Genomic DNA, 22,336 nt, shown 5'->3' with positions numbered 1-22,336 from the left:
CACTCCAGTATTCTTACTTGGAAAATCCCATGGACAGAGGAGCCTGATGGGCTATAGTCCATGGGGTTGCAAAAGAGTTGGACATGACTAAGCAACTGAGCACACACAAAGCCCAGTGACTGGCCTGAGGCATAGAACTGAAAGCAGACATCCTGATTCCAAGCCCAGTGCTTCCTCTTTTACCAAGCTGACTACTTGTTAGAAAGCCCTTGAGGGACTTGCCTGGTGGTCCAGTGGTCAAAAATCTGCCTGCCAGTGCAAGAGACATGGGTTCTATCCCTGGTCAGGGAAGATCCCACATGCCCCAGAGTGGCTAAGCCTGTGCAACTAACTATTGAGCCTGTGTTCTAGAGCCTGATCTCCACAATAAGAGAAGCCACAGCAAGGAGAAGCCTGTGCACCGCAACTAGAAAGTAGCCCCTACCCACCACAACTAGAAAAAGCCCACACGCAGTAACAAAGACCCAGCACAGCCCAAAATAAATTTATACACGGACAAAAAAAGAAAGGCTTTGTGCACACATGTGGTCTTCCTTGTGTATCAGATGACTCACCTGGGAAGTAGTATGTGTCACTTCTGCTCATGTTTATCAACCAAAGCAAGCCATGTGTCAGTGAGGCAGGATGGATGTATGACCCTCTTCTTGGGAGAACAGTGAATAAAAATGGAAACAATAACACAGTCTGTACCACTGCCTCCTTCTGTCCTTTCAGCCCAGCAGTGGTAGCAGCTGTCGATAATCTCTAGGTTAGCTCATTGTCCTCTGTTTGACTCTTCTATTCACTAAGTAGCCAGTACCCCCAAGTGGCATCTATTTCTGTTTTAAATGTTCAAGCAAATTCTGCTTCTTAGTGAGGGCAGCAGTGTTTACTGTATCAACATACGAACACCTTCTGTGTTTTAGGATATGCTAGGCACAGATCACCATGTGTGGTATGGATTTTTTTAAAGTAATACTATGAGTAAAAATATAAGCAGGGTGACAATATACAGCCTTGACATGCTCCTTTTCCTATTTGGAACTAGTCTGTTGTTCCATGTCCAGTTCTAACTGTTGCTTCCTGAGCTGCATGCAGGTTTCTCAAGAGGCAGGTCAGGTGGTCTGGTCTGGTTCCCATCTCTTTCAGGATTTTCCACAGTTTATTGTGATCCACAGAGTCAAAGGCTTTGGCATAGTCAATAAAGCAGAAATAGAGGTTTTTCTAGAACTCTCTTGCTTTTTCGATGATCCAGCAAATGTTGGTAATTTGATCTGTGGTTCCTCTTCCTTTTCTAAAACCAGCTTGGACATCTGAAAGTTCACGGTTCACATATTGCTGAAGCCTGGCTTGGAGAATTTTGAGCATTACTTTACTAGAGTGTGAGATGAGTGCAATTGTGCGGTACTTTGAGCATTCTTTGGCATTGCCTTTCTTTGGGATTGGAATGAAAACTGATCTTTTCCAGTCCTGTGGCCACTGCTGAGTTTTCCTGATTTGTTGGCATATTGAGTGCAGCACTTTCACAGCATCATCTTTTAGGATATGAAATAGCTCAACTGGAAGAAGCACAAACTGGCATCAAGATTGCTGGGAGAAATATCAATAACCTCAGATATGCAGATGACACCACCCTTATTGGCAGAAAATGAAGAAGAACTAAAGAGCATCTTGATAAAAGTGAAAGAGGAGAGAGAAAACGTTGGCTTAAAGCTCAACATTCAGAAAACTAAGATCATGGCATCCGGTCCCATCACTTCATGGGAAATAGATGGGGAAACAGTGGCTAACTTTATTTTGGGGGGCTCCAAAATCACTGCAGATGGTGATTGCAGCCATGAAATTAAAAGACACTTGCTCCTTGGAAGGAAATTTATGACCAACCTAGACAAATATTAAAAAGCAGAGACATTACTTTGTCAACAAAGGTCCATCTAGTCAAGGCTATGGTTTTTCCAGTGGTCATGTAGGGGTGTGAGAGTTGGACTATAAAGAAAGCTGAACGCCGAAGAATTGATGCTTTTGAACTATTGTGTTGAAGAAGACTCTTGAGAGTCCCTTGGACTGCAAGGAGATCCAACCAGTCCATCCTAAAGGAGATCAATCCTGGGTGTTCATTGGAAGGACTGATGTTGAAGCTGAAACTCCAATACTTTGGCCACTTGGTGTGAAGAGCTGACTCATTTGAAAAGACCCTGAGGCTGGGAAATATTGAGGGCAGGAGGAGAAGGGGATGACAGAGGATGAGATGGTTGGATGGCATTACCGACTCAATGGACATGAGTTTGGGTAGGCTTCAGGAGTTGGTGATGGACAGGGAGGCCTGGCGTGCTGCGGTTCATGGGGTCGCAAAGAGTCGGACACAACTGAGTGACTGAACTGAACTGATGAGTAAAATTGCTGATAATACTTACGATCACAATCAGCCTGAATCAGATGGGAGTTGGTTCCATTCTGAGTGACAGAAAACCCGAAGCAATAGTGACATAAACAGGAAAGAACTTTATTTCCCTTGTCCCTCAGAAAAACAACGGGACTTCCCTGGCAGACCAGTGGTTATGACTCCGAGCTTCCACTGCAGGGGGCACAGGTTCCACCCTTAGTGGGGGAACTAAGATCTCAAATGCTTCCTGGTGCCACCAAAAAGTTAAATAAGAAAAGAGGGGAGCAACCTAAGGGTCCGATTTGACAACTCCATAATCATCAAGTGCCCAGGATCATCACTTGACTTCTTCATGCTACAACATGAATTGAAGCAATGATCAAGTGTTTTGAAATTCAGTAGTTCAAATGGCAGCCTCCTGCAATCCCCTCCTCCAATTACTTTGAAAAAGGTGAATAGCCTGAATTAACTTTTTTTGCTTGCAAAAAATGTAGATCAGTATAATGTCAATTTACCATAACTCAGCCCCTTCACAGCCAGACACAATACTCTTAGGTAGCTATGTGTCCACCTAAAAACTGGAAGTTCTGTGTGGTTTCTTTTTTTTCTTTACATGGAAGATAAATTTATTACATAATACCTTTTTAAAATTTTCATTTATTTATCTTTGGCTGTGCTGTGTCTTTGTTGCTTTGCATGGGCTTTCTCTCATTGCAGTGAGTAGGGGCTACTCTTCATAGTGGTGCTCAGGCTTCTCATTGTGGCGGCTTCTCTTTTTGCTGAGCACAGGCTCTAGGCAAGCGGGCTTCAGTAGTTGTGGTGCATGGGCTTAGCTGCTCTGAGGCATGTGGAATCTTCCTGGACCAGGGATCAAACCTGTGTCCCCTGCATTGGCAGGCAAATTCTTATCTACTGTGCCACCAGGGAAGTCCACGCCTTGTTTTTAAAAATGTTCATTTTTTAAAAATTCATACTTGTGTCATTTATGTAAAATAGTTTGATACAGTACATTGTATGTTACAGGTTTTCTTTTTCTCAAATATTCTAAGGCTCTCCTACTCCTTCTCTTTTGCTAAAGTAAAGGCACTTGAAACAACATGCGAACAAGTTTTCAAAAAGAAAATGGGGGCTTTCGTGGGGGTCCAGTGGTTAAAAATCTATCTTCCAATGCAGGGGACTCAGGTTGGATCCTTGGTTGGGCAACTAAGATCCCACACGCCACCAGGCAAAAAGAGGAACACCACAACTACAGACGCCTGTGTACCCTAGAGCCTGTGCTCCGCAACTTGAGAAAGCCTAGGAGACGCAACGAAGACCTAGCACAGACGAAAAATAAACTAAAAAGACAAGAAAAGAAAACGAATTGGACAAAATTTTAGTAGCACTATACCAACCAGCTTTAAAATCAGGACAAAATATCTAATTGGATGCCACACCCTTTTAAGGAAGTTATCATTCATGCTTTTTTCATCTTAAAGCATGCTCCCAAATCAGCAACACCAACAGGAAAAATAAAACAGTCTACAACAATCCATTCTATTTGTTTGCTGAACCTAACAGGTTTATATCAGTGCAAAGAAGGAGTGTGAAGAATGCATATCCAGGGAAAAGTAGCAATCTCTGACCAGCCACATACATTCTCCCTAGTTGATAAATCTCAAATAATGAATCTGTATTCAAAGTAACTATAAACCCCATGAAGGCTACAGGCAGTTTTTTTCTTTACGGAAAGGAGAGAATTTACTTTTCAGAACCCTGAAGGAGATCTGATAAAGAAACTTGCTCCCATTAGAGTTACAAAGAGGAAAGAAGCAGCTAAAAGACAAGTTCAGAAATTTGCTAGAAATGCTATTATACTGATACTAAAGCGAATGTACTCAATGTTTCTGGGCTTCTCTGGTGGCTCAGTGGTAAAGAATCCACCTGCCAATGCAGGAGATGCAGGACATTCTATCCCTGGGTTGGGAAGATCCCCTGAAGAAGGAAATGGCAACCCACTCCAGTATTCTTGCCTGGGAAATCCCATGGACAGAGGAGACTGGCGGGCTATAGTCCATGGAGTCACAGAGTCAGGCATGACTGAGAGACTGGACACACGCAGTCAATGTTTCTGCAACACTTTTAAAAACTGTTAGTTACTCTCATTAAATCCCCACCCAAAATTGTAGTTTGTATGATCATCCTCATTTAACAAAAGAGAAAGCTGAAATTTTAAGAACATAAATGATTTACCCAAGTTTTAAAGCAAGGGACTACAATTAGTGTTCTTAAGGTCTAGACTTCAGAATCTATGTTCTTCCTTCCCTTCCAGTATACCTCCTTCCATGGAATTTGATGAAGCACATGTATCTCCATGTTGGAAGTAGATGGTGGTGACTCCCAAAATCTCTGGGTAATGTATTAATACAAGGTGACCTGAGATCTGAGCTACAAGACATGGTCAGATCATTGAAGAAAAGACCCAGTCCTTTGTTATAAGATTGTCTTTCTATAAACCAGAGGACTTGTTGAAAGCTACATTGTTTATTTCTAAGTGAGATGTACTGGCATGGAAGCCTCCCATGTGCACTTTTTCCTGAGACATTGAGTTTCTGACCCTTTTTCTGCCTCAGTTTTCATCAGCAGTCCCTATACTGCTAGGATGCAGAAACACTGTGTGATTCCATTCTTAGGATGTATCTGAAGCAGTCAAAGTCATAGAAACAGGAAGTAGAAATGTGGTTACCAAGGTCTAGGGGACAGAGGAAGGAGGAATTCATCTGAATAAGTACAGAGTTTCAGTTTTTCAAGAAGAGAAAGTTCAAGAGATCTGTTATACAACATAAATAGACTTGATGCTCCTGGACTGGACTTTTTAAAATTATTAAGATGGTAAATTGTATGTGTTTTTTAATTGAAATACAGTTGATATACAATATTGTATTAGATTCAGGTGTACAACGTAGTGATTCAAAATTTTATAGATTATACTCCATTTCAAGTTGTTATAAAATACTGGCTATATTATCTGTGCTGTAAAATACATCCTTGTAGCTTATTTATTTTATACAGACTAGTTTGTAACTCTTACTCCACTACCCCTATCTGGTCTTCTCCCCGCTTTTCTCTTCTTCCTGGTAACCTCTACACATAGAACACACACACACATAGGTAAGGAGCAGAATTCTACAGGTGAAAAGTAGGATGCTGGCCCAGGAATTAGTTACGCAGCTTTGAGATGCCAATCTAAATTGTTGCTAGGTAACTAAGCCATGGACAGAGGGGCCTGGTGGGCTATGGTCCATAGGGTCACAAAGAGTCGGACACAACTGAAGTGACTTAGCGCACACACACACAACTAAGCCATAGCTTTTGAGTACACCATGCGTGATCAGATTGGAACCGAGCTACTGAGGTTTTTCAACTCTTTACAGGTTGGGTTGAATTAAGTGCTGCCAATGCCAAATCTACTGAGGAGAGGAGATGAATTGAGGCGGATGGTTGGTTACTGTGTTAAGTGCACAGCCAGTTCAGTCCTTCTCACACCAAAGACAGTGGATAAATCTTTATTATTGGAATTGATTGAATCCTAATAGTATCTGGTGTTGACTCTCCTGATTTCAGGGATGTTCTCCTAAGAAACAATACATACTGTCGTGGAAACCCCAGCCACGTGCCTCTAATCAGCCTGGTCTCTGCATCACTCTGGGCTTCCCAGTGGTTTCATGGTAAAGAACCCGCCTGCCAATTTCAGGAGATGCAGGTTGAATCCCTAGGTCAGAAAGATCCCCTGGAGGAGGAAATGGCAAACCACCCACTCCAGTATTCTTGCCTGGGAAATCCCGTGGACAGAGGAGCCCGGGGTCACAAAGAGTCAGACACAATGGAGTGACTAAACAAGAGCAACAATTGCATCACTCCAGCTGTTGGTGCTACTTGTGGGTATGTGCTGGGACTGAATCTCCAACTTCCATTTTTCCCGGAACTTGCTCCTATGTACATTCTTATTTTCCTTTTTTCCTCTTACTGGATTTGTTACCCTACCTGTATCTCCCTCCAGTTTTCCCTTCTGCCCTACTAGACTCCATCTGTTACTATACTTTTGCATTTGCTTCATCCCTTCTCTATTTTATGTTTTTAAACATTGAACACAAAATACATTATATTTAGTAACAAACTCTGGGTTCACTGGACTTCCCCAGTGATTCAGTGGTAAAAAGTCAGTGTATAATGCAGGAGAGCAGGTTCAATCCCTGGGTCAAGAAGATCCCAGGGAGGAGGAAATGGCAACCCACTCCAGTATTCTTCCCTGGAACATCCTGTGGACAGAGAAGCCTGGTGGGCCCCAGTCCGTGGGGTAACAAAGAGTCGGACTGATTGAGCACCCAAGCACTGGGATTCGTTAGAAGAGAGTGATAAGTTTTCTTAGCATCTGCATACAGTAACCAAAGAAGGTTTGATAACAATAGCCTTAGATATAAAATAAGGACCAATAAGCCATTCCTGTCCTCCTGATAGAAATACAGTGGTTGTGGAATTCTCAGTCAAAGGGCCCCTTTCAGGAAAAATCTGACCCATCTTCCTATAGCTAACCTGTGGTGCTCTGAAAATATTCACATACAAGTTATTAGTGTCAGACATGCAGATTTGCACAAAGGCATATAAAGGTCTGAAACTTGATAAACACTTTTTATTAAAATGGAAAAGACCTTTTTCTTTGCTCTAATACTTTATAATAATTCATTTCTTTGTATGAACCCTTTTGAAGATGGTAAACCAAGGCCGAAGTGATGGAAAGATATATTCTGGAAGATCTCCCAAAAGGGAGTTCCCAACACGAAGCACATAGAATGAAAAGGCAGAATAATGACCCTAAGGTTGATTCTGACCAGAAAGTCCAAGCTCTAACTCTGACTCTGCCTCTCACCGTGTACCTGACCTTGGGTAAGTTACTTAGTGACTCTGAAGCTCTACGATGTTCACCTATTTGATTGGGAAAAGATACTACCCACCTGGTAGAGTTAATAAGGAAATGAGAGGGTCTATGTAAATGTCTTATCACAGTTATTCTCAGGGCATAGTAAGATTTAGGTAACTGTTAATACTGAAAGCAACATAAAACCCCTGTTCCTGACATAAGAGAGTAGGTTTTGGATTTTTTTTTTTTTCATAGTCTCAAATTGACTATTTTTTCCCCCAAGCTTTAAGTGTTCTATTTTGTACTGGGGTATAACCAGTTAACAATGTTGTGGTAGTTTCAGGTAAACAGTGAAGGGACTCAGCCATACATATACAAATACATGTATCCATTCCCCTCCCAAACTCCCCTCTCATCCAGGCTGGCACATAACATTGAGCAGTGTTCCATGGGCTATACAATAGATCCTTGTTGGTTACCCATTTTAAATATAGCAGTGTGTACATGACCTTCCCAAAGTCCCTCACTATCCCTGCCCCCTGGCAACCACGTTAGTTTTCTAAGTCTGTGAGTGAAAGAGCAGGTATTAAAAGAATTCTGAACACTCGGAAAAAGTGAAAGTCGCTCAGTTGTGTCTGACTCTTTGTGACCCCATGGACTATACAGTCCATGGAATTCTCCAGGCCAGAATATTGGAGTGGGTAGCCTTTCCCTTCTCCAGGGGATCTTCCCAATGCAGGAATCACTCATTGCAGGCAGATTCTTTACCAGCTAAACCACAGGGAAGCCCCAGAATACTGGAGTGGGTAGCCTATCCCTTCTCCAGCAGATTTCCCGAGCCAGGAATCAAATCAGGGTCTCCTGCATTGCAGGCAGATTCTTTACCAACTGAGCTAAATACTCAGAACTCATCAGCTATTGGGTAGCTGTAATTCATATTTATAACAGCAGGTGGCACTAATACCATATTTATCTGATACTACATGGCCCCTGAATTTTTTTTTTTCTTTTTTTTTTTTTAAGCATTTCCTTTTGGTGGTCTTTTCCAGAAACAGCATTTCCTCCTTGATCTTTTCAATTTTTGTTATCCTTCTATGGTTTAGTAGGCTATTTTCAGTAGCATAGCCTAGTAAATTGTTTCTATTTTTAACATTTGCAATGCAGACACAAATTTCCATGGCCTGATTACATGAAATTTTTAAAATTTATTTTGAAGTTTTGCCCTCTTTCTAATTCATTCTCTAAATTTGACCATATTGTTTCCCTATGGGCACTGAAACAAAAGTATTTTACATCTGTGTTCTCCTTTGATCCTAAGAAAAGTTCAAGCCCCCTTTTCCAGAATACCACAAGATAACAACAGATACATTTACTAGAAGGAGTGTTTGAGGAAAAGACTTTGAGCTTGGCAAAAGGAAAACTATCAATGCTTCTGAAATCATTTTTAAATTGCATGATGGATCTGCTCATGGTTAATTCAGCAGCGACGATCATAACATTTTTCCAATTCAGTTTGCATTGCTCTCACAACGTATCAGTGTATGTAATATCCTTTGCTGCTGCCATTGCAGCTAATGGCAGGTCATTCTCTAGCCCAGCCTGGAAGCCACAGGTTTGACTTTATGTGGTTGCATCAAGCTTGAACTGTGACACGGGCCCGGGTTCCCTTTTGTCACCGAGTTTAGAGATCTTCTAAGAGTTAACCCAGTTCCTCACAGTAAGATGCTCACTCAGAGCCAACTGAAGGCAAAAACACAGGCTCTTGCAAAGTGTATTTGTGCAACCACATCCCAGAGTCTCGGTTGCAACCTAATTCTGTGGTCAGAGCACACACACAGTGGTGTTAAGAAAGATCGACCACAAGAGCAAGGCTGTCAGTTCACACAGAGACAGGGGGTGAGCTCTGAAGGTCCTGTCAGGCCTTTTAGGGGGCAGGGCACCAGCTTTGGGGGAGGAATTTACAGTGACATCCTGCAACCCACTGAAAGGCCCATTCCCTCCAAAAGCACATGCTAGTGACAAAATAACAGCAATCAGGTTGACCTATTGAAACTTCTCTGTAACAAGTAAAATCATTTTGAACCTAAATTCTCTTCCGTGTTTAAGGATGGATACGTTTTCATGGGGGGTGGGGGTAGGGGGTAGGACAAAACTTTGCAGAAACTGAAATACCACATGGGTACAATTGAGTAGTAAATTTCACAAAATAGCCCTATTTTTATTTTTGGCCATTGAGGTCCCCTCACATGGACATCAAAAGAAGAGACAAGAGTCATGATAAAATTCTGATTTAGTGAAAAATATTCATTGTTGATTCTGTTAGCCAGTAATTTTACTAGCAAATGATGACAGTTGGGATTTCCCAGGTGGTGCTAGTGGTAAAGAATCTGCTTGCCAATGCAGGAGATGTAAAAGATGCAAGTTCAATCCCTGGGTTGAAAGATCCTCTGGAGAAGGAAATGGCAACACACTCCAGTATTCTTGCCTGGAGAATCCCATGGACAGAGGAGCCTGGAGGGCTCGAAGAGAGTCCAAGAGAGCTGGACACTACTGAAGCAACTGAGCACGCACACAATGACCATCAGATCTCCTGTTATTCCTGTCTCACTTTCCCTTGTATTGGATAAAGCAGTCCTGAATACTGGTCTAAAGATGGTATTAGTGCAGGGGTCCCCAGCCTCTGGGATCTAATGCCTGATGATCTGAGGTGGAGCTGATGTAATAATAATAGAAATAAAGTGCATCATCATCTTAAATCATCCCAAAAGCATCCCCATCCCCCAGGGTCCACGGAAAAACTGTCTTCCATGAAACCAGTCCCAGGTGACAAAAAGGTTGGGGACCGCTGTATTAGAAGACTTAATTTCTTATTTCCAGTGAATGGGACAATTTGCACTTCAGTGTGATGCAAGCTGTTTGTTTCTAACATAGACTCTTCATCAAATTAAGGGTGTATATCCTGTTCTCAGGGCTTCCCAGGTGGTGCTAGTGGTGAAGAACCTGCCTGCCAAAGCAAGAGACGTAGAAGATGAGGGTTTGATCCCTGGGTTGGGAAGATCCCCTGGTGGAGGGCATGGCAACCTACTCCAGTGTTCTTGCCTGGAGAATCCCATGGACAGAGGAGCCTGGCGGGCGACTGGAACACAGTATATACAATTCTTAAGTTAATTAAGAGTTTGGATCAAGAGTGAATGTTAGTTTTATCAACCATCTTTGCATATCTACCCAGATGATCATTTGGTTTTTCTCTGAGACCTTTTGATGAGATAAATTCTGTTGATAAATTTCCTACAACCATACCACCCTTCTACTTTTAGAATAAAACTTAAGTCCACTCCGCATTGTTCTTTTCATAGAGATGAGAATCACTAATATTTTATCATCTCTGTAGCTATATTTGTAAATATAAATTTGCATTTATATTTTTCTTCTACACGGTAATGAGTTTTTCTGCCAGGGTGATGTTGTTTCATAAAATAACTTAGGAAGCATTCCATCGTTTTCTATGGAATAGTTAATACTACATTCAACTGATCTATCCTTCAAATATACAGAAGTATATGCCTTTATATTTAGAGCTGGCATTTTTTCTTTTAGATGTAATATCTGGGCCATATTTTCCATGTCTTCTTTGCTGTTTACACACAGTCAAATGTGTGTGGCTCAGCTGGTGAAGAATCCGCCTGCAATGCAGGAGACCTGCCTTCGATCCCTGGGTTGGGAAGATCCCCTAGAGAAAGGAAAAGCTACCCACTCCGGTATTCCGGCCTGGAGAATGCCATGGACTGTGTAGTCCATGGGGTTGCAAAGAGCTGGACACGGCTGAGCGACTTTCACTGTGCTGTTTGGTCAGCTCAAGTTTTCTATTTCTTGGCTCAGTTTTACCCATCTACACTTTCCTAGAGAATTCTGTCTTTCCCTGTGGTTTTTACAATTTATTAATTAAGAACTATGCAGCATAGTCTTTTGTAAATTTGATTCTCTACACCTATGGTCTTATATCCTTTTGTCTTCCTTGGTGTACAGTGTCTATAGTTTCTCTTGACTAGATTCACTCCAGGTCTATTCAATTGATCAGAATGTTTCTACTTAAAACAGCTTACAGAACATCAATTAAAATATATGGCCAGTGGAATTTTCCTGTTGTTCACATTCTAAGTGAATAAGAGTTTCCTCTCTTCTAATAATATACCATTGAGAAGAATTCTAACATATGTACCCAGACCATGAGGTACAACAACAATTTTAAAAATAGGAAGACTCTGACTTCCCTGGTGATGCAGTGGCTAAGAAGACTCTGTGCTCCCAATGCGGGAGGCTCAGGTTTGATCCCTGTTCAGGAGAGTAGATCCCATGTGGCACAACTAAAGTGTTCACATGCTGCAACAACAACAAAAAGATCACGCTGCAACCAAGACTGAAGATCCTACATACTGCAGCCAAATAAGTAAAATAAATCTTAAAAAATAAGAATACTAAAGTCAAGCAAGGCCTTTTTGGCAAATTACGGGTGAAACCAAAACACAATTCCCAGGGCCAGACTCTCTCTTGGCACTTGAAGTGTGAGCCGAGCCCAAAGTTAACAAGGGCAGACTTTAACAGTCAGATGGTTTCTAAATAGAATTTGTTCCAGAAAGAACATCAGTGAGATTATTTCTCCTCCTAAGAGACTTTCTGCATATGTTCTATGAGTTGTTTTGAGAAACAAACCCTGAGGCATCATTTTACGGAGGGAAGGGCTTGTTTAAATAAGAACATTATGCCACAGTAACATGACTAAGAAACCCTGTAAGAAAGGGACCCCTGAGCCAGCTGGGCCAGGTGATTGCTCCAAGTTACTTAGAGAAAACTTGTTATTATGAAAGAAGTAAGTTCAGGAATATTGCCTAAAGATGACGCAAAACAATCCTGAGACGAAGCCATACCTTGAGATGGAAGACTGTACAAGAAAGACTGCATCCATTACGTTGCCTACAAGTTAACATTAAAGGTTTGTTGCCAAGCTATCATTCATGGGCTTTGCAAACCAGTATTTACTTGGTTCAAAGAACAACTTTCAAAATATCTTTAACTTAGAGGCTTCCATGATGGTTCAATGGCTAAGACTCTGCACTCCCAATTTAGGGGCTCCAGATTTGATCCCTGGTCAGGGAACTAGATCCCAATGCTTCAACTCAGAGTTGGCATGCCACAACTAAAGATCCTGCAAGCCACGATGAAGATGGAAGATCCCGCATACTACAACTAAGACCTGGCACAGCCAAATAATTTAATACATAAATTTAAAAAATTAATTGAAATTATTAATGAAAAAAATCTAAATTTAAAATCTTATCATCCAAATGAACAATTCCTAAAAACTTGGGTGTCTTTTATTGTGACAATAACAACTCTTTTAAATGTAAGTTCTCTCAAGAGGATAAAAGGAGCTGACATTCAAAAACATGAATTCTGAGGCCAAGGACCAGTTAAAGACAGCAAATAATTGTCCAAATCCCATTGAACTCATGAAGATAAAAGCAGTTAAGAATATCACCCATATGTTTATCTGGAAGAAATAAAAACAGGATATCTAAGAGATCTATGAGCCCCCATGTTGACTGCAGCATTATACTCCATAGCCAAAGTATGGAAATGACCGAAGTTTCCATTAAGAGATTAACAAATAAAGAAAATCTGGTATATATCGACAATGGAATATTACTCAACCATGAGAAAGATGGAAATCCTGCCATTTCTAGCTACATGAATGGACCTTCAGGGCATTTTGCTAAGTAAACTATGTCAGACAGAGAAGGACAAGCACTATATGATCTCACTCATGTGGAGCTTAAAGAAAAGAACTCATGGAAACAGAGTAGAATGGTGGTTGTCAGGAGCTGGGGGATGTGGGAAATGGGGAGATGTTGGTCAAAGGGTTCAAACTTCAGTTGTAAGATGAGTAAGTTTTGGGACTTCCCAGGTAGTCCAGTGGTTGAGACTCCATGCTTCCACTGCATGGGACAGGTTCCATCTCTGGTCAGGGAACTAAGATCCCGCCTACTGCATGCCATGCAATATATGGCCAAAAGATTTTAAAATAAATAAATATTTCAGAGAATTCTTGAGGGCCAGAAAACTAAAAAGAAAAAAGATAAATAAGTTCAGGGGATCTAATATACAGTATAGTGACTACAATACTGTATTATATACTCGAAAATTGCTAAGAGTAAATCTTCAATGTTTTTAACACACACACACACACACACACATTAATCACATGAAGTGATGGAGCTGCTATCTAATCCTTTTGTGGGAATCATTTCACAATAATATGTACATCATATCATCGCATTGTACACCTTATATATACAATTGTATGTCAATTATATCTCAATAAGGCTGAAAAAGAAAAGATTGTCTATCTGGATCTGGTTCTACAGTTTCAACACTCTCAGTTCCTTGACAAATTTCCTTTCAAATATTTCTGGAATAGTCCTCAGAATAACCTGACCATTTTCTTTTATTTCTTACTCTGTTCTTTGCTAGGTGGTATCACCAGTGTCTACAAGGCCTTGCAAACCTTTCCATGGATTTTTTCACATCTCCTTCTAGCACCATGATTTCTGCCAGGCCCTCTGTCATTTCCATTAGGACACACAAGAAAACAATGTCTCTCCCTCCACTCCCTTATTTTCCCCCCAGGTTGAGATATAATTAATATAACACTGGGTAGGTTTAAGCTATGTGACATGTTGACTTGATACTTACATATTACAAAATGATTACCACCACAGCTGTAGCTAACACCTTCATAGCATCACATAATTAATTACTATATGCTTTTCTACATAGTCTAGGTGAAAACATTTAAGATATACTTTCTCAGCAACTTTCTAGTATGTAATACAGTATTGTTAACTCCAGTATAGTCATCATGCGGTACATTAGATCCTCAGAACTTAAGATCCTCATTAGATCCTCAACTAGAACTTCTAGTTCCAAGTTTGTAACCTTTGACCAACATCTCCTCATTTTTGCCTTCCCCAGCTCCTGGCCACCATCAGCCTATTCTGTTTCTACGAGTTCATAGATCAAGTATTTAGCTTTCTATTTGACTTATTTTACTTAGCATAATGCCCCCAAGGTCCTCAATGACATTGCAAATGTCAGGATATCTTTCTTTCTCAGGGATGAATAGTATTCCATTGTATGTTATGGCACATCTTCATCCATTCATCCCTGCATTCACACTCAGGTCATTCCCACATCTTGGCTATTGTGACTAATGCCGCAATGAACATGCCTCCCTCACCTCTTTAAAAGTCCACTTGTTCAGTGGGTACCAATGCAGTTACTTGTGTGCCATTGTCTTATAGAGATTTAGTTACATTCTTTTATTCATAGTTTCCATCATTCAGAATAGAGGGGCTAGGCCAGTAGACAGTTCCCCAGGATAGATACTTACTGTTGTTAGAGTGTCCTGTCCTCTGACTTCTAAGGCAACCTTCACTACTTGGAGTTCTTCTCTCCTAATGACTTTTCTTCCAGAAGCTTCTCCCAAGTCCTTATGTGACAGACTTCTGGTGGGTAAGTCCCACATTGGTGCCTCCCTTGTTCCCTGCCTCTTCTCCTGGAGACCCTTTCCCCCTTCCTTTTCTCCCCTCCTCCACAGACTTCAAAGGGTAGCAGTCACAGTACAGAGCAGGGGGTGGCAAATTATGACCTTCAAACCAAATCCAGCCCATCACCTGCAAAAATGATTTTTAACATTTTAAAAATAATTGGAAAAAAATCAGTAGAGGAATATTTCATGACATAAGAAAATTACATGAAATTCAAATGCCATGTCTACAAACAAAGTTTTATTGGCACACAGCCACACTCATTTGTTGCATATTGTCTATGGCTGTTTTTCTGCTACAACTGCAGGGTGGAGTGGTTGCAACAGAGACCATGCGGCCTGCAAAGTCTAAAATACACACATGGGCCTTTTACAATAAAAGTTCACTGATCCTTGGTTTTGACCATGGACCCTGGCACTAGTCTGCCTGGGTTTTGAATTTAGTTCTGCCGCTACCTATGTGGGCAATACTATAACCAGGTCTGAGTTGCAGTTTGCACATTTGTAACAAGGAGATGACAGCAGTTCTATTTACCTCCTTAGGATGTGTGGGGATTAAAGAAATTGAATAAAAATAGTATCAGACACAAGCCATACATGTTAATTACCATTGTTACATTACAGCTGGTGACCATGGAAAACCTGTCTGGTATTAAATAAAAATTCTGGACCAAACATTTGTTTCTTAACTGACCTCAAAGAAATAGAAAAATTTGCTGAATATGACAGTCACCTAAACAGTATAAGAATAGTGTCCTTGTTACAAAGGGACTGCAGAATGAAACTTCACTCCTGTCCTGAATAAAGGTCAAATCTAGGCATTTAACATCCTGCTTTTCTACATTGTCCAGGGAATCTCAGCAACCAAGTAGTTTTTCTTTTGTTTATTTTGTCTTAAAGAAGGTTGAATAAAATGTTTTTTTTTTTTTTCATTTTCCTCTACAGTCATTTTCCATGAAAATGAATAATTTTATGTAGTTACAATCATAATATGATTACCTCTTGAGAAACCTATATGCAGGTCAGGAAGCAACAGTTAGAACTGGACATGGAACAACAGACTGGTTCCAAATAGGAAAAGGAGTATGTCAAGGCTGTATATTGTCACCCTGCTCATTTAACTTATATGCAGAGTACATCATGAGAAAAGCTGGGCTGGAAGAAGCACAAGCTGGAATCAAGATTGCAGGGAGAAATATCAATAACCTCAGATATGCAGATGACACCACCCTTACGGCAGAAAGTGAAGAGGAACTAAAAAGCCTCTTGATGAAAGTGAAAGAGGAGAGTGAAAAAGTTGGCTTAAAGTTCAATATTCAGAAAACTAAGATCATGGCATCCGGTCCCATCACTTCATGGGAAATAGATGGGGAAACAGTGGAAACAGTGTCAGACTTTATTTTGGGGGGCTCCAAAATCACTGCAGATGGTGATTGCAGCCATGAAATTAAAAGACACTTACTCCTTGGAAGGAAAGTTATGACCAACCTAGATAGCGTATTAAAAAGCAGAGACATTACTTTGCCAACAAAGTCCATCTAGTCAAGGCTATGGTTTTTCCAGTGGTCATGTATGGATGTGAGAGTTGGACTGTGAAGAAAGCTGAGCGCCGAAAAATTGATGCTTTTGAACTGTGGTGTTGGAGAAGACTCTTGAGAGTCCCTTGGGCTGCAAGGAGATCCAACCAGTCCATCCTAAAGGAGATCAGTCCTGGGTGTTCATTGGAAGGACTGATATTGAAGCTGAAACTCCAATACTTTGGCCACCTCATGAGAAGAGTGGACTCATTGGAAAAGACTCTGATGCTGGGAGGGATTGGGGGCAGGAGGAGAAGGGGACGACAGAAGACGAGATGGCTGGATGGCATCACCGACTTGATGGACATGAGTTTGAGTAAACTCCGGGAGTTGGTGATGGACAGGGAGGCCTGGTGTGCTGCGATTCATGGGGTCACAAAGAGTCGGACACGACTGAGTGACTGAACTGAACTGAACAATCATAATATAGCATATATAGTTGAATTATTTTTACTTAAGCTTACAGCTTAACTTTTCCATTTTGCGTCTTAGTTTTCATCACCTTTCACCGACTTGATGGACATGAGTTTGAGTAAACTCCGGGAGTTGGTGATGGACAGGGAGGCCTGGTGTGCTGCGATTCATGGGGTCACAAAGAGTCGGACACGACTGAGTGACTGAACTGAACTGAACAATCATAATATAGCATATATAGTTGAATTATTTTTACTTAAGCTTACAGCTTAACTTTTCCATTTTGCGTCTTAGTTTTCATCACCTTTTGTTTTAGACAGAGTTTTATGGAGATAATTTTTCAATATATATATATATCTTTTTCAAGATACATTTAAATAGGACTTCCATGGAGGTCCAGTGATTGGGAATCAGCCTGCCAATGCAGGGAGCATGAACCTGTGCTGCCTAACAAGAGAAGTCACCACGGTGAGAATCTGTGCACTGCAACAAAGAGTAGCCCCTGCTCTCCACAACTAGAGAAAGCCCGCGTGCAGCAATGAAGACCCAGCACAATCAAAAACAGGTAAACAAATGTTAAAAAACAAGGAGATGCCACTTAAAAAGATATATATAAAGATAGCCTTTTAAAAAGTCAAGTAGTTTTCATTCTTTCTCCTCTATCAAACAACCCAGTTTTCATTAAATTAATGACTTCAATGGCTCAGATGGTAAAGAATCCTCCTGCAGTGCTGGAGACCTGGGTTTGATCCCTGGGTTGGGAAGATCTCCTGGAGGAGGGCATGGTAACCCACTCCAGTATTCGTGCCCGGGAAATCCCATGGACAGAGTGGCCTGGCAGGCTACAGTCCATGGGATCACAAAGAGCTGGACACAACTGAGTGACTAAGCACAATGATTTCAACCATCTCATCCTCTGTTGCCTCCTTCCCCTTTTGCCTTTAATCTTTCCCAGCATCAGGGCCTTTTCCAATGAGTCGAATGTTCCCAGAGGATGAGATGGTTGGATAGCATCACTGACTCAATGGACATGAAATGGGGCAAACTCTGGGAGATAGTGAGGAATGGGGAGACCTGGTGTGCTGCAGTCCATGGGGTCACAAAGAGTCGGGCACGACTGAACAACAACAAATGACTTCAAATTGCTCACATCATCAACTTCTCCTAAAGGATATGTGCAGCAAAGACTATTCTAGAAACAAAGCTAAAAGCTTCTTGTTATGAAAGTGTTCACCAAGCATCAGTCTCACAGTGATGGGGCTGAAGATGTGAACAGCTTTAGAGCCCTGACCATCATCTCCCCATTCATCAGAGAAACTGGACCTCCAAAGTCACAGAGCAGAGTCAAGGACAGACCCAGAGATGCTCACCAGCCAGAGTATTTGAGGGCAGAGAGTAGATAGTGATGGGAATCTTCCGGTCATATGAAAAAGGTGTTTCTAGGGCTGTAGATATCCATTCCTTTCTCTAGTTTAGCTCACTGGTCTCAAATTACAATGTATCACCCTGTCCTGAAGCATTTGCCCTAAGAAGACTGCAAAGTGGTGTTTAGAGTCAAATATATCCCTCCTCCCCTTTTTTTGTAGTTCTAGTCACTCCACTCTGGCTTCCTAAGTGGTAAAGTGGTAAAGAATACGCCTGCCAATGCAGGATACGTGGGTTCAATCCCTGGGTCAGGAAGATCCCCTGCAGAAGGAAATGGCAACCCACTCTAGTATTCTTGCCTGGGAAATCCCATGGACAGGGCAGTCTTGCTGGCTATAGTTCATGAGGTCTCAAGAGTAGGACATGACTTAGTGACTAAACAACAAGTAACTCCACTCATATGTAGGATCAAAGAATGAGCTTCCTCTACCTAGAAAATAATTTTTTCTTTAACAGAACACATAGCTTCTTTGAGAGACTCAATTTTAAGTCAGCCAGATTTGGGAAAATAAACCTGGTTATCAGTAGAGGAAGTAAAGCTCTTGCCAGCTGTCTTCACATCTCTCTATTCTCATCGGCATCGTTAACTAGCCTCCAAATTCATTTATCCTCATTTCTTTCTCCGAGGCACCTTGCAACAGAGCAAGCTAATGCTTGTGAGTGCTTGTGTTTGTACTTGTATGGGTTTTGGAGTCGGAATATCCCTGGTTGTGGAATATGCTTAATGTTTCCTCTGAAAAGATATCAGAGGAAAAAGAAAAGGGTATTTCTGGGAATCCTGCTGTTTTTCCACTTACCCATCTAGTTGACTCTCTAATTTTCAGCCACATTTTAGTAAAGACTTTGAATAGCTCTGCTTTTATGATTTAAATGGACTTTCAAATTGGGATTTAACCATCTGATATAACAAAGTGGGTGGACTTCAGTCTTCAGAGGAAAAAGAATAAACATCCTGAAAGCTGTAATTAAAATTTTCCATTTTCCTCCAACCCTCTTATTGCAATTATTGTTACACTTGAAATATCTAGTGTCCAAATTCAAACCTCAAGTTTTGCAAAAAGCCTTCAATTCTAGGTGGTGGGGTGGGGGTGGAGGCAGGGCAGAGGGTGTGTGTATGTGGGGATGGGGTGGGGGTGAGGCAGCTTAAGTCATTTTGGTAGAAATCCAGTTATATTGAATGAGGATTAACACTCTGATGTGTATTAAATTTAAAACAAACCTGTGGTTAGAGAATGTCACTCATCCAATTTTCTCAAAAATACAGGTGACTGAAGTAACTTTGTGCAAAATACTTAAGCTCCTAATGGTCCTCATGGAGAATTGCTGAGGAAGGTGTGAAGTCAGACCTAAGGAAATATGAAAGGAAAACTTCAATACAGAGCAACCAGGATATAAAAGGTGAAGATAGATAGATATCACAGATGATTAAAAAAATGGCAACCCTATGTAGTAACTGTGTTTGGCCTTCCCAATACAGACCCCTCCCCCAGGCTCTCTGCTTTAGTTCTTCCCAGAAGTATCCAGGTAATAGTGTCTGATGCAGGTTTCCTGACTTGTTTTACCCCCACCAAGTGGAAGAAATCAACGACTTGATGACCACCAGCACATAGCCCCCCAGACCTACTGGAGTCTAAGGAGTCTATTGTTAACTCCTGTGACAGGATCCTGTTACCTTATCATCAACCAATCAGAGACTTGTGCACAAGCTGGTCACACAGTCTGGGATGCTCCTCCCTCACCTGGCCTTTAAAAATGCTTAGCTGAAACCAGTGGGGAGTTTGAGTACTTTTGGAGTCCTGAACGTCTTGCTTGACTCCCTGCGATGGATACTGTACTTTCTTTCACCACAGCCCAGTGTTAGTAGCTTGGCTTTACTGCGTGTGGGCAAGCCAACCCAGTATTGCCCATTCCCCTCTCCTTAGGGTTATGCTCGACCCATGCTGTGTTTCACACTAGGGGTCAAGATTCAGAGTTTCTAAGGCCTGAAGCCTATATAGTGAAGCTGTTTATTAAAAAAAAAAAAAAAGCATAGACAGATTTATCCATTCACCAAACTTTCCAAAAGGGCTTCCCAGTTGGCTCAGTGGGTAAAGAGTCGACCTGCAATGCAGGAGATAAAGGACACTAGGGTTCAATCCCTGGGCCGGGAAGGTCCCCTGGAGGAGGAAATAGCAAGCCACTCCAGTATGCTTGCCTGGGGGATCCCATGGACAGAGGAGCCTGGTAGGCTCCAGTCCAGGGAGTCACAAAAGAGCTGGACACGACTGAGCTACTAAGCACACAAACTTTCCAAAAACATATGGTAGTAAAAGTGCGCTGAGGAGTCCAGAAGCCTCAGTAAATTTCCTTGTGTCCACACTGCCCTTCAGTGGTTCCTACCTTCAGTCTCTGTCAAGAACTTTTTTTCTATCTCGACCCCCACCATCCTGGACCCAACTGCCTTCATTTCTTGCCTGAACTACTGAAATAGTCTTCTGACCATCTGATCTTCCTTCATCTTCCCTTGTGTCTTTACAGTCTATTCAACCCACAGCAGTCATGTTAGATCATGTCCTTGGTTGGTTCAAAATCCTCCAAACTTTTTTCACAGCCAATATATGAAGTTCTCACTATACCCTTTGAGGTCCTGCTTTATTGGCTCACACTGTGTCTCTCACAAGTTTTTTCCCATACTCTGCCCCTTACTAACATCTCTTGCTACCCAGGAATCCTTGTTGTTCCTTCATGGTTTCAGAACCAGCCAAACATGCCTCTGGCTTTTACTTTTGCTGTTGTTGATTTCTGAACGCTTTTCTCTGAAACCCTCACTTCTGCAGATTTATAGTTCAATGTCACTTTATGAGAGATGCCTTCGCAGACAACTGGATATAGAACTGCAGCATCCCTACCACCCTCATCCTCTCCTCCTTTCTCTGGAGTTTTCTATACAGGTTTAGCCTCATTTGGCTTAAATTTGCCTTACCCGCCTCTGTTAGACACTAAGCTCTATGAGGGTAGGAATTTTATTCACTGCTGTGCTTCTATTGCTTGACATCTAGTAGGCACCCAATAAATATTTGCGAAAAGAAAAAAATTACCTGACATGGGAAGTTAGGTTAATCATGATGTCATTAGCAGAGGAAAATAAATCTGGGGGAGAGATGACGGAATCCCTTCTGAATGTTAAGTCTAAAGTAACTAGATTTCTTAAATTATTATTACACGATGACTAAATACGTAATTACCCACCATTGACAAGACCTTAAAAAAAAAAAATTCAGATCTGACTTTGCAAAAAGTTACCAAAGTTAAAATGCACCGTTTTCAGTGTAGTTTTGTTCTGTTTTATTACATGTTTCATTTTTCTTTCACGTTCGAAATCGGCAAGAAAATCTTCATAAGCTGCGAGGACAAAGTAATTTCTTTCAAGAGGCTTTTTCTCCGATGGTGAACCCGAATCAGCTGGTCATTTACTCTGGGATTTTACTTCTGTGAGTGAGGTAGCAAGGCGCCCCACCCCCACCTGGGACTCGGATCCAATCTTCATTCTTGAGGTCTCTCCAGAAGGAAGTGAGTTCCAGGAGGAGAGTTTCAGAGGACGCCAACAGCTCACGGCTGGCTGTTCAAATGTGCAGTCCCTGCGTTTGACTCTTTGTCTGAACAATGCAGCTAGTGAACGAGAAAGATTCGGGTGTGCCTCGTCCCCATCCCCCCAGGAATGCTCTTTGGGCTGCTGGAAAAGGGAGGTCTTTGGGGCGGGCTTTCCCCTGGACCATGAAGGTCTGAATTTCTTCAGCTGGGTCTGAGTCTCTTCAGCTGGGGAGGAGCCCAGGTGTTTCTCGGGGACATTAAGATTTCCAAGTCAGAACTCGCTACATAATTCTCGCTCGGGGGCTCCCCTAAGAAACTACCTGATACTTCTGAGGAGCCCGGCTCCTTCGCATTAGTTCTCTATTTACCAGAAGACAAATGTTCCTGCTTTGAAGGCTATGAACCGTGGCCACAGGAGCTCACTCTTGCCGTGGAGTCCGGCTTCCGGCTCTCGTGGTGTCAGCGAAAGCTCTAGGGGGTGAATGCAG

The 22,336-nt window shown here is 41.7% G+C and overlaps 1 protein-coding gene across 11 annotated transcripts in view; it reads right to left on the bottom strand.

The window, feature by feature from the left end:
• The window catches only part of LOC122710145 (proline-rich protein 2-like), a 46,368-nt gene that overhangs the window by 23,307 nt on the left and 725 nt on the right, over positions 1–22,336 (bottom strand). For 4 of the 11 annotated variants that reach the window (XR_006345830.1, XR_006345832.1, XR_006345831.1 and 1 more), the window contains exons 2-3: positions 19,498–19,624; positions 14,707–14,989 (exon numbers count right to left, since the gene is read on the bottom strand). The exons of 1 other annotated variant lie outside the window; for it this stretch is intronic. Coding sequence is in view for 2 of the 10 variants with exons in the window: in XM_043927739.1 (XP_043783674.1) it covers positions 22,268–22,319 (52 nt within the window). In the remaining 8 variants the exon portion in view is untranslated. 6 more of the 11 variants (XR_006345834.1, XR_006345835.1, XR_006345829.1 and 3 more) reach the window with 5 other exon arrangements.

The sequence above is a fragment of the Cervus elaphus genome, chromosome 16, assembly GCF_910594005.1.
Source record: "Cervus elaphus chromosome 16, mCerEla1.1, whole genome shotgun sequence".
In the NCBI taxonomy this organism is placed as follows: domain Eukaryota; kingdom Metazoa; phylum Chordata; class Mammalia; order Artiodactyla; family Cervidae; genus Cervus; species Cervus elaphus.
This window is presented reverse-complemented; position numbering and strand designations above follow the sequence as displayed.